This window comes from Tauraco erythrolophus, chromosome 2, assembly GCF_009769465.1.
Source record: "Tauraco erythrolophus isolate bTauEry1 chromosome 2, bTauEry1.pri, whole genome shotgun sequence".
Lineage (NCBI taxonomy): Eukaryota > Metazoa > Chordata > Aves > Musophagiformes > Musophagidae > Tauraco > Tauraco erythrolophus.
The window spans coordinates 14,840,394-14,857,639 of NC_141466.1; the positions used below are offsets into that span (position 1 = coordinate 14,840,394).

General features: G+C 43.9%; 1 protein-coding gene across 1 annotated transcript in view; it reads left to right on the top strand.

Moving 5' to 3' along the window:
- Positions 1-17,246, top strand: part of MAN1A1 (mannosidase alpha class 1A member 1) — a 167,491-nt gene that overhangs the window by 87,477 nt on the left and 62,768 nt on the right. Inside the window, exon 5 of the mRNA XM_086632109.1 lies at positions 5,796-5,890. Coding sequence (XP_086488235.1) covers positions 5,796-5,890 — 95 coding nt within the window. The remainder of the gene's footprint in view (positions 1-5,795; positions 5,891-17,246) is intronic.

Sequence of the window (17,246 nt, forward strand, 5' to 3'; positions counted from 1 at the left end):
TTTAATTTATGATAATGTAGCATGTTATGCTCTTTTTAAATAATATGTGCCTCATATGCAGTTCTTAGATATTTCTTTGTTTCCCGTGTTTTCTTTTCTTCCTGATTAGCAACAGCAATTAAATCTATGATGAGGTAATCTAATGTTTGCAAAGGGGTTTGTCATTCCAGCTAGAGGAAATGTTTTTGTTTATCCAGAGGAGATAAGATTCTTGCACTGTAATGAAAGCCAGTACTCATCAATTGACAGCTGTGGACTTAGCCCTGCCATTGCATCCTTGCAGGCAGATCCTCATTTCTCTGTGGGAAAACTGTTTTCCCTAATAAGATTTGGTAATGGATATAAGAGTCTGCAAAATCTGATTGGGTCTAACGTAAGCAATGCAGTTCTGAATGTATGACCTCTTTTAACAATCTTTTTTAAAAGAAAAAGACTGCTTCTCTAAAGCCATTAGAAACAAAATAATCACAAAACACACTTTTGATATCTGCAAGGTTGTGTAGAGAATGCAAGTAACTGCCTTAAATTAAGTGGGTATTTGGAAAAATTGGTTCATTAAATTCACAACTTCTTTTTCGTCAGAGTTTGTCTCTGTGTCCTAATTCACAGCCAGAACCTCTACATTTGCATCAGTGGCACAGAGTAAGCAGAACCAAGAAGATCCTATACGCAAACTGCTTTCCTAAGCAACAGTGCCCCACTGAATTAAGGTCACATTTGAGAGAAATAAGGAAATTTTTATTAGGAAAACAAATTCCAAACTTCTGATGGAAGTACTGTATATTTAAATGCGGTTACTCTCCTTACCTTTTTCAGTAATAGTGCTAGCAGTCCTACTAGAATGGAAGATGCAGATTATCGTTCCTAAGGAAGTAGATAAGTTTTGGTATTGTGATGGAATTGTGATGTACATAGGTACGGTGTTGTGTAAAATCATACCTCCTAGCAGCTTGTGCAGTGGTTGTGTGGTAGGGGAAGTTCCCAAGTTAGTTCCTTCTCTCTTATAAAGACGAAAAATATTTATATCTGTTTCAAAAATAATTAAGAACATCTAATGGAGTGAGGAAATAATGTTTTGCTCCCTGGCTCGCTATGTGCATTGCCCGTGGATGGAACAGACAGTAGCAGGAAAGCTGTGTGTGCACAGCAGTGAGGTGGATTTCTTGTTCATGTGTTACTACATACTCAAATGTTGTCTGAAGAATTGCTGACATGGAGTAAAGGTGGCAGCATTTGGTGTGATTTTTGTGTTTGTAAGGCACTTCAGATGGGTGACTCAAAGGGCAATGAAGGTGCTGCTTTACTGAGCATTGAGCTTATTTTAACTAACTATTCATAGTCTACTTATATAAACAGAGATCTCAATAGAAGATGTAGTAACTTTAACTTCTCTGGAGTCTATTATGACTATAGTAAATACCTAATTTTCTTTAGTGCTAATTTTAATTATGAGTAGGACTGCAGTGTGAAGCAGTCTGTGTATTTATTCCACAGAGAAGATGTTCTTACACAAGACCTTCACACAGTGAAAAACAGTATGATACAAATTTGTTAGAGATCTTGCATAAACCTTTTAAAAAATGTTAATAATGCTTTCAGTTTAAAAAGAAGAATTCTTTCACATCCAAGTTCTGTCTTCTGGCAAAAACTAGATTAGAAGGAAATGCTTGAGAAAGCATTTAATATCCTACCTAACTTTATTGTTACATACTGATCATGTATTTCTAACTGATTTCAATTATGATTTTGTTTCCTCAATCACGGTATTGCACTTAGGATAATTTTCGTTGTTGTAGAATAGTATCTGCCTGAATTAAATGTCAGTGCAATTTTTAGTGGTTTGGTTGCTTTTTGAAGGTAGGCACAATATTTTCCTCTGACTCCTCAATTTAAAACAAGGGATTGATGATGGTGTGGCTTACTCATTGCATCATCTGGTGAAGGGACAGCTGATATGTCAGGGAAATAACTCCATAGTCTCTCTTCCTTAAAAAGTGTGCAGTTTAGATATGATAGAGCAGGTCATAGAGGTCATGGGAGCAGTTTGTAGACTTTTAGACTTGAAGGTAAATATGTAAACCATGGGAACTAAGTGTGGAATGATGGGTGGGTGCAGGCATGGGACCGTGGCAGCTTCTGCCAGGTCTTATCCAGTTGGAGTACTTCATGTAAGTACACCTTCGTTACTGCTGGCTGAGCATCCCCAAGGAGAAGCCAGGAAAAGTCCTCAAGCCTTTTCCGAAAACCATTGCAATGGGAAATTTTGCTGTAGATCCTTCAATTTGTTATATATAATGTCTCCTCACTTTTGTGCTCTGTCATTTCTGCCTTTACTCTGTGCATCTTGGTAATGACTGTCATACTCTTTGCTTACTGAAAAATGACTTTACTGAGTGATAGTGGGGAGAGATTAGAGTTTGGCAAAAAGTTGAAATTCATGTCAGCAATAGAGATATTAAATAGAAGTTTCTACTGTTTATTTACTTTTATTATCAAAAAAAGTATCTTACCCTAGCCAGTATTTATTTCTTGTCCAGTATTAGTTTCTGGAAAGGAAAAATACGGTGAACATTGTGGACGGTGTGCAATAATTACAACACCTACTTCTATTATTTTTTAACTGTTAAAGCTGCAAGTTGAAAAATAAAGTGGTTCCTTTATTAATCTTCACCCTTTTACCCTTGCTGAAAGAGCATCATTTTGATGCTTGTAGTTGCTATTTATTGTGTTCAGTCATTCAGTGTTGTATTCTTGTCATTCTTGCCTATACTGTGCTACTTAATAGATAGTGATTTAGCAGTTAGTTGTTCAGCCATGTTAAATTAGCCCTATAGATAAAGCTGGATAATGTCCATAGTCGGATTTTTTTTTTTTTTTAATTTTGGAAGAGGAGGGAAAATCACTAGCATGCATTAGTAATAACCTGTTGAAATTCTCTTGTAAACGAGAAGTGCGTCTTCACCTCAAGACTTGTTCCAAAATCGTATGATGGTTTAAAAATAAGTTTTTAATTCTTTTTTCCTAGTTGCCTACTAGGAAACTCTACATTGGAAGAGGTGCGTTTTGGACAAGAAAGAAGTTGGAATGCCCAGCTTCACTGTGTGTTCTAGTGTTAGTGTTCAGAGCACTGTCTTTATCAGGAGTGAATTACATTTTCCTTGCATATCCGTATGTGGAACAATATTTCCTTACTGGTTCTGATCAGATGTATTTATATTTTAATAACCATGATTTTCCACATTTCCATGAAGTAGGCAGTTTTATTTTGAAAGAAATTGGGCTGTTGATTTGTACAAGAAATACAATAGAATTGAAAAAATATATGAGAGTTGGTAGAAATATTTGAAAGTAAAACATTATTGCTGTACATCAAATCTTTAATTAAGATACTAAAATGTTACATTTTTGTCCAGAAGCAATTACTGCAGCAGACCTCTTTCAGTGCTTGCATGTAATCTTTTTAATGATGAAGGATTAATACAGCCTGTAAGGTGCAGCAGTTACTGAGCCTTGCTACCACTGCTAGGTATGTGTTTTTTGAAAGGGAGATCTCCTCTTGTTCTTAAATACACATCTAAAAAGAGTACCTGTGGCACCACTAACCACATTCCGTAAAATACAATATCTGCCCCCTTTGCATGTGGCAAAAGATCATGTTTTATGCTGCGTCCTTGTGCACCCATTGCTTGGGAGGCTCATCGTAACCGCTCTGCTGTTAGTGCTTTAATGTTTCCGGCAGAGGTGCTAAGGTAAGCTGATGAGTTGATCACACCATATGTTGGGAAAGGCTGAGGAGGCCTCTCTTGTGCTGAAAGAGCAAATCATAGGTTTGGGTTTTACAGACCAAGGTGAACAAATGTGGCTGCATAGCGTAACGAGGGGAAAGCTCGTGCGCTCCTGGTGGGGTTACTGCTGCTTGCTCCTCTCAAGAAAATCTATGAAGAGACAATTATGTTCTGCACCAGCTGTTTCTGAGTGTCCCTCAAGGTTTCAACCCTTGGGGAGACTGAATTATGTGCTGGATGAAGATCACAAATCCGTAACTAATTCTCAGCAGAATCCACATGATTGGTAAACTGGGAAGTCAGAAATAACGTGGATTGTGAAGGGATTTTGGACCAAATTGTTTTCCCTGCTGCCTTGATTCAAGTTTCTCCCACGTGCAATCCACTTGAAAGAGTTTTCTGACTTCAGCCGTAATTTGGCTTCCAATTACTTTACCTCCTTCAAAATAGCTTGCGCTGTAATTCTAAATCTTGATCTGTTGTCACAAAAATCTTGTGGTCTCTGTCATATGAAAAGACTGTGGGATAGTCTGGAGCTTCTTTATGGTAATTTGATTATCCTGGAGTTTTATAATCTCTCCTGATCACGCATTTATCAATAATAAAAACCTTTACTCAAAGTGGCTTTTAGAAAGTGGGTTTTTATAAATTGTATTTTATTGATGTGGAAAGAAATTTCTTCCTTACCTTGTTTTGACTAGCAAATGTCTTTATTTATGTATTCACATAAACATGTATGCATTTTTTCCTTCTCTGAAAATTTGCAGTACTGTACTTGGCTACACTGCAAGAGGCATCAGATGTACATGTTGATTTCTAATACATAAATAAATAAAAATTCATCATAAATATGTCTGAGGGGGAAAAAAAATGAATTGAAAGGAGCCATTATTAGAAAGAGAGAACAATGAAGGTGACTTTGCTATTTTGGCTACTACACCTGGGATAATCCTTTTCAGTGTTGTGCAGAATCCCAGTGTAATTCCAAGCAAATAGGCCTTGAATATCCACATATTGAAATCACTAAATAGGTTTCTATATTTAAGTTAGAACAATATTGTTTCTAATTAAAAACTCTTACTAGAGCACTCACTGCTCAAAAAGTCAGGTTAATGTTACCTGAGTTGAGCTGGCAGTTGAAGGAGAGCAAAATATTCTTTGTTCTAGCTTTGTAACTAGTACTCTGAAAGTAAAAGTTCCTGATGTTAAATTGTTTGTCATTCTTGTGGGCACATGCTAAGCAGTTGGGGTCTTTCCGCTTCTTCTTTTCAAAATGAAATCTAAAGCTCTTATCTGAGATTTAGCCAGTCTTTAGCATGTAATCTGTAGGGGTATACTCCAATTTTTGGATTAGTCATGGCATTGAAACTCAACTGGGTATAAGCCAGTTGAGTCCCTATGACTCTGGTGCTGCAAAAATATAATTTTTCTCTTTTTTTTGGGGGGTGGGGGGGGAGTGGAGGGTGGGGAGGGCATTGCTTTTACCATGGATTGCCCATGTAGTGCGTTCTCTCAGTACGGCAGGTACAGAGCAATCCAGCCCGGCTTCCCGCTGCTCGCTGAGCCGCCGTTAATAAACCTCACGCAGGGCAAAGGCGGCATTTCTGTGGCAGCGTCCGCACCGCTCGGGGAGGGGGTGTTGCTCAGGGGAGGGAGCTGCCTGCGAGCCAGTCTGGATCCGGAGCAGGCATGGCGGGTAGTGCGCAAGCAGCTCTGCACAAGCCGGAGCGAGTCTGGCCACGCCGGTGTCTCTGGCTTGATGCTGGTCATGGCAGGCGCAGGTCGTGTGGGCATCGTCACTGTGTGATCCTGCTGTGTGAGTTCTCCTGTTACTGTGTGTAATGGAAAACAGGTTGTGCTGCTTCATTCCTTTGACGTCACTGACAAAGCAGGGATGCTTCGCTGTGCTGAGATGACTTGTACTCAATAACAACTTAACAGTATTATCTAAATTAATTTAGTGGGAGCAGCAATGCATTTTCCAACACTTTGTTTCTTCTTAACTTCCAGATTTTCCGAAAGAAGGCAGTAGAGCTTGGAGAGAAATTGCTACCTGCTTTCAACACTCCCACTGGGATACCTTGGGCATTGCTTAATATTAAGAGGTAAAACAACTGCTTTTTGGTGACTAGAGCATATAAAATAGTTATATTGAAATGGTCTTCACCACAGAACTATTAAAATTGCTGCACAGTTTTTGTCATTCCAGGTAGGTAAAAGTTGACATAAGATCCTTGGTTCGACAGTTTACATTAGGAAATTTAAGTAGATGTACATTACACACGCAAGAATGCATACAGAAATACATTTATTCACCTCAGAGTAAGGTGAATAAGGCAGCTTTTTGTCACTTGGTGTGTGGCTCTTCACTTTTCCTGAAGTCCTCTATTGGTTTTAGTGTTGGTCTCAGTAGGGTAAGAGCAAAAGGACATGTGCTACTCTGAAAAGATAAGGTTTGTAGCCACTTTATACTACTATTTTTACCTGTTCTGAAAGGTAGCATCAGCATGTCCTTCAGTGTGTATCAAGAAACAAGAGTAATATCTGCTACAAGTAACTTGCTGATTGGCACTGTTGTGGTTTAGCCCAGCTGGCAACTAAATGCCGCACAGCTGCCTGCTCACCCTCCCCCATCCCCAGGCAATGGGGAAAAGAATTAAAGAGAAAAAGGGATAGAGACTTGTGGGTTGAGATAAGGACAATTTAATGATAGCAATAATATAAAATTAAAGGTAGTAATGATAACATAATAATATATGAATATATCTATAATGATAATAATATATACAAGCAAGTGATGCATAGTGTAATTGCCCACCACTCAATGACCAATGCTGGTCCCATCCCAGCAAATGATTCCAAGTCAGATAAGTCCCGACACCGCAATCCCAGACGAGTGAGAGGCCCAAAAAGAGAGCAAGAGAGAGATAGCACCCTGAGAGACTGAAAGTCCAGGAGAGCCCCAGAAAGAGCAGAGAGCACTTCTTCCTGGTGCACTCTTATCTTTATACTGGACATGGTGTTGCGCGATATGGAATACTCCATTGGCCAATTCGACCCTCAATCCTAAGTCTAAGTTCAAATCATAAGGGGAGTTGTAGACTCTCTGTCCCGGCCATGATCCTCCCCAGCCTGTTGTGCCCCTGCACACTGGCAAAAACAGGAGAAGCTGAAAAGTCCTTGAGGCCTCAGCAGCAACTATAAACAACAGCACGCTATCAACATTCTTCTCATAATGAATCCCAGGCTAAATCCAAAACATAATGCTCTTCTAGCTGCTAAAAAGAAAAACTAAGTCTGTCTCAGCCGAAACCAGGACATGCACCCTCTCCCAAGGACTGGTTTTGCTTTGGCCAGTTGTGCTCTGAAGACTGCTGCGTGTTTGCTGTAGGAGATGCGTGTTCTCCTGAAGTCACTCGGACCTCCAGTATCTGACTCCAGACACATGTCAGCGATTCCTTGGTCTGCCTCAGGCCTGCTAGCAGTGATACTGTGCTGGTATAGAAAATGTTTTCTTTGCACTGCCTGGGGAAGAATATTGAAAGTTACACCTGTGGGGTATATTTGTGTATTTGCAAGGACACATCAGCTTTCTTCATACTGCGGATAAGCCCCAGCACCACCTGTCACAAGAAGGTGAATCAAGGGGCATTTCTTATGTGCATGTGTTGGTTTTGTGTTGTGGGTTTTTTGCGTGATTCTGTCCTTGACAGCCAACATCTTCCACTGCTCTCTGCTTGATCTGTATTTCTGGGTACACCTTTTCCCCAGAGTAGGATGTACGTTGGCATGTTTCCTGGGTTGTTTGTGGTTGCTTCAGGCTTCCCAGTAAAAGGCTCAGAGCCAGTCCTACAGAAACCCCAGTATGTCAGCTCAGAGGGGCTTATATTTCACGTTCCTTTCAAACAGAGATGAGATGGGGGGTGAGAAGCACGTTTGTGTGCAGGAGCAGGAGGGAGTTAGTGGCTCCTGAACTTTCTCATCATAGAAGAGGCTGATAACAGACTTCGGCCTCTTCAGGGATCTCCTCACGAGAGTACAAAGGGATAAAGCCCTGGAGGGAAGAGGGGACCAAGAAAGCTGGTTAATATTCAAGGATCACCTCTTCCAAGCTCAAGGAGCAGTGCATCCCAACAAAGAGACAGTCTGGTAGGAACACCAGGAGGCCTGCATGGATGAACAAGGAGCTCCTGGACCAACTCGGGCACAAAAAGAAAGCCTATAAGGGGTGGAAACAAGGACAGGTAGCCTGGGAGGAATACAGAGCAATCGTTTGACCAACCAGAGATCAGGTTAGGAAAGCCAAAGCCCTGATAGAGTTAAATCTGGCCAGGGACATCAAGGGCAACAAGAAAAACTTCTATAGATATGTCAGTGATAAAAAGAGATCTAGGGAAAATGTAGGCCCTCTCCGGAAGGAAACGGGGGACCTGGCTACCCGGGATATGGAGAAGGCTGAGGTTCTCAATGACTTCTTTGCCTCAGTCTTCACTGGCAAGAGCTCCAGCGGCACAGCCCAAGTCACAGAAGGCAAAGGCAGGGACTGGGAGAATGAAGAACCACCCACTGTAGGAGAAGATCAGGTTCGAGACCATCTAAAGAACCTGAAGGTGGACAAGTCCATGGGACCAGACGAGGTGCATCTGCGGGTCCTGAGGGAACTGGCAGATGAAGTTGCTAAGCCACTATCCATCATATTTCAGAAGTCGTGGCAATCTGGTGAAGTTCCCAATGACTGGAAAAGGGGAAACATAGCCCCCATCTTTAAAAGGAGAAAAAAGAAGACCCAGGGAACTACAGGCCAGTCAGTCTCACCTGTGTGCCCAGCAAGATCTTGGAGCAGATCCTCCTGGTGACTATGCTAAGGCACATGGAAAATAAGGAGGTGATTGGTAACAGCTAACATGGCTTCACTAAGGGCAAATCCTGCCTGACTAATTTGGTGACCTTCTACGATGAGGTTACAGCATTGATGGATAGGGGAAGAGCAACTGACATTGTCTACCTGGACTTATCCAAAGCATTTGATACTGTCCCACATGACATCCTTGTCTCTAAACTGGAAAGACATGGTTTTGATGGATGGACCACTCGGTGGATAAGGAATTGGCTGGATGATCGCTCTCAAAGAGTTGTAGTCACGGTTCAATGTCCAAGTGGAGGCCAGTGACGAGTGGTGTTCCTCAGGGGTCAGTACTGGGGCCAGTGCTATTTAACATCTTTGTTGGAGACATGGACAGTGGGATCGAGTGCACCCTCAACAAGTTTGCAGATGACACCAAGTTGTGTGGTGTTGTGGACACGCTGGAGGGAAGGGATGCCATCCAGAGGGACCTTGATAGGCTGGAGAGGTGGGCCTGTGAGAACCTTATGAAGTTCAACAAGGCCAAGTGCAAGGTCCTGCACGTGGGTCGGGGCAATCCCAAGCACAAATACAGGCTGGGCAGAGAATGGATCAAAAGCAGCCCTGAGGAAAAGGACTTGGGAGTGCTGGTGGATGAGAAGCTCAACAGGAGCCGGCAATGTGCACTGGCAGCCCAGAAAGCCAACCGTATCCTGGGCTGCATCAAAAGGAGCGTGGCCAGCAGGTCGAGGGAAGTGATTCTGCCCCTCTACTCTGCTCTCGTGAGACCCCACCTGGAATACTGTGTTCAGCTCTGGAGTCCCCAGCACAAGAAGGACATGGAGTTGCTGGAACGAGTCCAGAGGAGGGCCACGAAGATGATCAGAGGGCTGGAGCACCTCTGCTATGGAGACAGGCTGAGAGAGTTGGGGCTGTTCAGCCTGGAGAAGAGAAGGCTCTGGGGTGATCTTATTGCAGCCTTCCAGTACTTAAAGGGGGCCTACAGGAAAGCTGGAGAGGGTCTTTTTACAAGGGCATGTAGTGACAGGACAAGGGGCAATGGCTTTAAACTGAAAGAGGGGAGATTTAGATTAGACATAAGTAGGAAATTTTTCACTCAGAGGGTGGTGAGGCAGTGGAACAGTTTGCCCAGAGAAGTTGTAGATGCCCCATCCCTGGCAGTGTTCAAGGCCAGGTTGGATGAGGCTTTGGGCAACCTGGTGTAGTGGAGGATTTCCCTGCCCATGGCAGGGGAGTTGGAACTAGGTGATCCTTAAGGTCCCTTCCAACCCTAACCATTCTATGATTAACTGCTGCCTGGTGATGATCCTTGGAGTTTGGTTACTTACATGCATGCTAACGATTTCTTCTCAACAGGCTTTTAATGAGTTCTGCACAAGTTAAATAGCACAAAGACTTGTGGTTTTGGTTATTTGTTTTTAAACTATTACAAAAACTTCAGAGTACAAAACCCTAGCATACCTTTGTAATTGCAACGCAACGGTACCTTACTTTGCATAGTATATCTGAATGTATTTAAAGTATTTAGGCTAAAAATTTGTCTTATATGTAGACCTTATCTAAATCCCTTTTTATCTGTTAAATATAGCAATGATTTTTGCAATTAGTTTGAATTCTGTGGTAGGTCTTCGTGGTTTTGTTCCTAGCTTCTCACAACTGCTGTGGTGCACCACAGATGTCAGCCACAAACACTGCAAGGTGGTAATGCAAAAGGGATTCGTTTCTTATCTGGCAGCAAAGTGGAATAGGATCTCTGCTGCGATAACTTCCTTTGTTATGGCAGAAAAAGTTACATTAAATGCTCGGTTCTTGGTTATTCGTTCTGAATACTTGCACATCTGTGTAGATTTGACCTTCAATAGATGACTCTTCCATAATACTATGCGTAAACAAATACGCTGTCATCCAGGCTTAGGAAACGCTAAGCCACTGAAGCCTGCATATATTTCAGATCTAATACGCCTCATTTCTGATTAGTATTTTATTTGATTTTATTTTGATTTATGCTTCAAATTGGAGAACACTCACAAGAGATTGTGAGTGTCAGTGGTTATTTTTAAATGACTATTTTTGGATTAACAGATGAGCTGGATATTTGTTTCACTATGCAAATGTTCTTCACAAAATAGTTTGTTTTCTCTGCTTGTCCTGTATCATCATAGCCAGACTTGCTCTCTCCTTTCATCCCTCTGTGTGTAAACATATATATGAGCTTTTGTCAGACTGTGTCCTTACATGCCAAAGGCATCCGCCTGAGGTCTTGTACTCTTTCTATTCTCCATTGTTTTTCTTCATCCTGCTTTTTTCTTTACGGCTAAATGACCATGAGACAATTACTATCTTATTTGTGGAACTCTAATTATCAAATACATTAAAAAATTCACTGTACTGTTCTTCAGCTAAAATTATTAGCCAATTCTTGAGTGTGAGTGTTTGTAAAATTTCCTTTTGTCTCTGAAGTACGTTTGAAGAAATTAGATTGGTAGTTTGTACTGAGATTTCCTTTTCTTTCTTTCTAAATGTTTCAGTTGTGTTTCCATGTTTCTGATGTCCTTGATACTGCTCTGTATCTTCATTTCATCTTCAGCATCTGTTTTTCACTTCTGCTTATACTGCCGAATTTAACATTGCTTTTACGGCTCACTTTCTTATTCGAGTAACCAGTGTTTAATACTTGTTGACTCTTCTGGCTGAAAACACTGGTAGAAAGAGAGGCTGCAGAGTGAAAATGTGTGTAAGGCAGTGGTGGCTTGACAAATAGGTTTGGGTCTTCTTTTAGGGGTAAGGAGCACAAGCTGGCAAAGCCACTTTTATTTATTTATTTACTTATTTTCCTCCCTCTCCCAAATCCTTTGTTTAGATATTTCATCTTCAGTACCTCTAAAACAGCAACTATAAACAGCTTCTTAAAATACCACTAGTTCGAGATCCTTTATTTTTCTTCTCAATGAGCCATGACAATCTGGCTTCTTCATGATAAAACTTTCATTTCCCTTTCTCTCCAAAAACTTCAAGTAATCTACGGCTGAGCAATCGGATTGTTTGTATATTTCTGTAATATACCTCTCAGATTTATAGAAATAAATTATTATTAAATTATTTATAGAAATAGTGAGTTAAGTTGTCTTAACAAATTTCCAGGTTGCATCATGTTCGCAGGATCAAGTAACCTTTTTAATATATCCATCTAATTTTAGCCCTGTAACTATTAAAAAGGAAGCTGTATGGGGCTTGTGTTTATGGGCTGATGCCCAGCTGTGAAATACAGAGAAGAACCCAGATTGTTGTTAGTCTATTGGATCAGTCAGGAATAAACTTCTAAGATGCTGTACAATATTTTTTCTCTTTTGGATGGACTTTTGGATGTCGCTTTTTCCCCTGTTGAAAGCAGACCTATATCTTTTTCCAGTCACTATTAGTTCCAATAAGACCACATTACGACTTTCTAATAAACACAGAAGCATTCTTATATGAAAGAATGTATTTTGCATAAAATGTTTGCTTTGTGTACATGGACCAGTTGAATAGTTGTTTTAAGGTTATTTATTATCCCTTTTGTGCTACTTTGTAGTAATACTTGTTAGACATGAAGGTGGCTGGCATTTTATGAAGAATCAATGTATCATAGAACCTTGAAGTGCACCTGAAACTTTGAAAAATAGTTACACCTGACCTTATTTCGACTGGGCTAAATATTATTGTTATTTCTGGAAACAAGACAAACTGGAAATGGCTTTTTTGGACATCCAGCCTGTTTACAAATGTTGTCGCTAAGGGGGACACTGTGCTTGTTCCCCTGGCTCAGTGACAAAAGTAAACAATGTAAGCATTTGTGGATATAGGGACCATGGGAAGTTCTGTATAGAGGGAAAAGCTATGAGGTATGGGTGAAGTGGGTCAGAGGAGGGAAGCTTAACAGAAGTCAAAAAGGAGGAGTTTGTAATGCATTTGATTAGTTTATATTAACATCAAACCACAGGGAGTGATAAGATTTACTTGACATAAAGTGTTTACTGTGTCTGATATCAGCCTAGGATTTTGTGCCTTTTACACTTTAGCGTTGATTATACAGAAACGGTGGACCCAGGTTGAATTCAATATTATGTATTTTATGAATATAAATGAATTTATGAAATTTTTTGAACAAAGTAGATACTCATTTGTAGGTAACCAAGGACTGAAGTGACAAAACTGCAATATTTATGGTATTGGGAAGCTGTCAGCATGATTTTAATGCAAGGTCGTCTTCTGGTAATTTTTTTTTATTATTGGTTTTTAAATTATCACGTTTTGTACAGAACATTTAAGTTATGCTACAGACCTTTCCAGGCCTCAAAGGATTCAAGGTTTGGACAAAAGTTTCTTGGAGCTACTGAGGCCTCGAAGCCTCTGCATGGATTCAGAACAAGAAGATCATAGAATCATAGAATGGTTAGGGCTGGAAGGGACCTTCAAAGGTCATCTAGTCCAACCCCCCTGCAAGGAACAGGGATATCTCCAACTAGATCAGGTTGCTCAGGGCCTCGTCCAACCGGGCCTTGAACATCTCCAGGGATGGAGCATCCACCACCTCTCTGGGCAACCTGTTCCAGTGTTCTACAACTCTCATGGTAAAAAATTTTTTCCTAATATCCAATCTGAATCTACCTCCCTCTATTTTAAAACCATTACCCCTTGTCCTATCACAACAGGCCCTCCTGAACAGCCTCTCCCCATCTTTCCTGTAGGCCCCCTTGAGGTACTGGAAGACTGCTATAAGGTCACCCCGGAGCCTCCTCTTCTCCAGGCTGAACAGCCCCAACTCTTTCAGCCTGTCCTCATAGGAAAGGTGCTCCAGCCCTCTTATCATCTTCGTGGCCCTCCTCTGGACCCTCTCCAACTGGTCCATGTCCTTCTTATGTTGGGGGCTCCAGAACTGGACGCAGTACTCCAGGTGAGGTCTCACGAGGGCAGAGTAGAGGGGAAGAATCACCTCTCTCGACCTGCTGGCCACGCTCCTCTTGATGCAGCCCAGGACGCGGTTGGCCTTCTGGGCCGCAAGAGCACATTGCCGGCTCATATTGAGCTTCTCGTCCACCAGTACTCCCAAGTCCTTCTCCTCAGGGCTGCTCTCGATCCATTCACCACCCAGTCTGTATTTGTGCCTGGGATTGCCACGACCCAGATGTAGGACCTTGCATTTGGCCTGGTTGAACTTCATGAGGTTGGTACGGGCCCACCTCTCCAGCCTGTCGAGGTCCCTCTGGATGGCATCCCTCCCTTCCAGCGTGTCGACGGCACCACACAGCTTGGTGTCATCGGCGAACTTGCTGAGGGTGCACTCCATGCCACTGTCCACGTCACCGACAAAGATGTTGAAGAGGGCCGGGCCCAACACGGACCCCTGAGGGACGCCACTCGTGACCGGTCTCCACTTGGACATCGAGCCGTTGACCACTACTCTCTGAGTGCGGCCATTGAGCCAATTCCTTATCCACCGAGTGGTCCATCCATCAAACCCATGCCTCTCTAGTTTAGAGAGAAGAATGTCGTGCAGGACAGTGTCAAAAGCTTTGCACAAGTCCAGGTAGATGATATCCATTGGTCGACCCTTGTCCACCGATGCTGTCACCCCATCATAAAAGGCCACCAAGTTGGTCAGGCACGATCTGCCTTTGGTGAAGCCATGTTGGCTGTCACCCACCACCTCCTTGCTCTCCATGTGCCTTAGCATGGTTCCCAGGAGAATCTGCTCCATGACCTTGCCAGGCACAGAGGTGAGGCTGACCGGCCTGTAGTTGCCCAGGTCCTCCTTGTTCCCCTTTTTAAAAATGGGGGTTATGTTCCCTCTCTTCTAGTCATCGGGGACCTCGCCAGACCGCCACGACTTCTCAAATACAATAGCCAGTGGCTTGGCAACTTCATCCGCCAGTTCCTTCAGGACCCACGGATGGATCTCATCAGGTCCCATGGACTTGTGCACCTTCAAGTTCCTCAGATGTTCCCGAACCTGCTCTTCAAGTACAGTGGGCGGTGGTTCATCCTCACAGTCCCTGCTATTTCTTTCCACAGCTTGGGCAGTAAGACAAGAGGCTTTATCAGTGAAAACTGAGGCGAAAAAGTCATTGAGTACCTCAGCCTTCTCTATGTCCCGGGTAACCAGAGCACCAGTATCCTTCTGGAGGGGGCCTACGTTCTCCTTGGACTTCCTTTTGTCCCCTACATACCTATAGAAGCTTTTCTTATTGCTTTTTATATCCCTTGCCAAATTTAATTCCTTCAGGGCTTTAGCCTTCCTCACTTGATCCCTGGTCACTCGTACAGCTTCTCTGTATTCCTCCCAGGCTATCTGTCTCCGCTTCCACCCTCTATAGGCTAACCTCTTCATTTTCAGTTGGTCCGGGAGCTCCTTGCTCATCCACGCGGGCTTCCTGGTCTTTTTGCCCGACTTGTTCTTCATCGGGATGCACCTCTGCTGAGCTTGGAGGAGGTGCTCCTTGAATGTGGACCAACTTTCCTGGGCCCCTCGTCCCTCCAGGGCCGCCTCCCACAGCACTTTGCCCATCAGGTCCTTGAAGAGGTCGAAGTCCGCCTTCCTGAAGTCTAGGGCACAGAGCTTGCTGTATAGTTTCCTTGCTGCCCCATGGATCTTGAACTCCACCGTGTCGTGGTCACTGCAGCCAAGGCTATCCTTAAGTGTCACATCGCCCACCAGTCCCTCTCTGTTGGTGAGCACAAGGTCGAGCATGGCACCCCTCCTTGTCGGCTCCTCTATCACCTGCAGGAGGAAGTTGTCATCCACGCATTCCAGGAACCTCCTGGACTGCCTGTGCCCTGCCATATTGTCTCTCCAACAGATGTCAGGGTGGTTGAAGTCCCCCATGAGGACCAGGGCTTGTGACCGCGAGGCTGCTTCTATCTGGCTATAAAGCACCTCATCTGCTCTGTCCTCCTGGCCAGGTGGCCTGTAACAGACCCCTACTGTAACATTGCCTATCCGTCCCCGTCCTCTAATCTTGACCCATAAGCTCTCTGTCAGCTCCTCCTCCGACCCCAGGCGAAGCTCCACGCACTCCAGCCAGTTGCTGACGTAGAGAGCGACACCCCCTCCTCGTCTGCCCTTCCTGTCCTTTCTAAAAAGCTTATACCCCTCCATGTTGACACTCCAGTCATAGGAGTCGTCCCACCACGTCTCCGTGATGCCAATAAGGTCGTAGCCCTGCTCATGTGCACGCATCTCCAGCTCATCCTGTTTATTTCCCATGCTGCGTGCGTTGGTGTACATACACTTCAGCTGGGCCTCCGACAAAGCCGACTCGCTGGCTGGAGCGACAGGGGTTCTCTTGGACGGCAGTGTAAGATCGTTCGAACATACCTGCGATCCTTCCTCAGCTTCTGGACCCTCGGTGCTGGCACTGGTGCCATGCTGACAGCGGTATAAATCTGACTTCTTGGCTGGAGTGGCTGGAATTCCCTTCTTCTGTTCTACAGGTACTTCCAGCATATCTTTATCATTCTTGATATTCCCCCCCTCCCCCTTCAAATCTAGTTTAAAGCCCTGCCAGCTTTTGAGCTAAGACCCTGGTTCCCCTCTGAGAAAGGCAGGTCCCATCCGGTGCCATCAGACCTGGTTCAGCAAAAGCCTCCCCATGATCAAAGAAACCAAATTTCCATCGGTGGCACCAGCCTCTGAGCCATCTGTTAATCAAATCTGATTTTCTATTCCTTTCTATGTTCTTTCCTGCCACTAAAGGGACTGAAGAAAACACTACCTGGGCTCCTGACCCTTCGACCAGTCGCCCCAGTGCCCTGAAGTCCCTTTTGATGTCCTTTGGACTTCTCTCTGTTAGCTCATCAGTTCCAACCTGCATGACCAGTAATGGATAATACTCAGAGGGCCGTACCAGAGCAGGGAGTTTCCTAGTGACGTCCCTGACACGGGCCCCAGGGAGGCAGCAGACTTCCCTGTGGGTTGGGTCCGGTCGGCATATTGGCCCCTCTGTTCCCTTCAGAAGGGAATCACCTATGACAATTACCCTCCTTTTTCTTTTAACAGGGGCGGTCAGAAGTCGTGAGGCAGACTGACTCCCCTTAGGCAACCCTCTGCGTGGGCCCTCGTCTATGCCTTCTTCTTTTGATGAGGTTTTAGTACCGATGGCAGTCCGATCCGGCTTTGGAGACACCTCCAAGCAGGGACAGCCATCACCCTCCCTGTCATCCAGTTCCCCTCGCAGAGCACTGTACCTGTTACATAAGGTCACCTGGGGGGGCAAGGGAATTGCCAGGCAGTTGTGCTTGCCTCGCCGAGCAGGGACCTTGTGCCATTGCTCCTCGTCCCCTAATTCCTCACGTTCCCTGATCCTCTTTACCCTCTCCACTTCTTTCTGCTCTGCCACAACCAGATTATGGCAGCTGTCAATTTCCCTCTCACTTTCCCTAATTATTCTTAACCTGCTCACCTCCTCCCTGAGCTCCAGCACTTCATCCTGGAGCTGCACCACCCGGCTTAACAGGTCATCGACCTGCTCGCACCTCACGCAGCCATCCTCAGGGTTGCTCCCAGCTACCAAGGATAAGCTGTGACATTCCTCACAGCCTGTGACCTGAACACCCACATC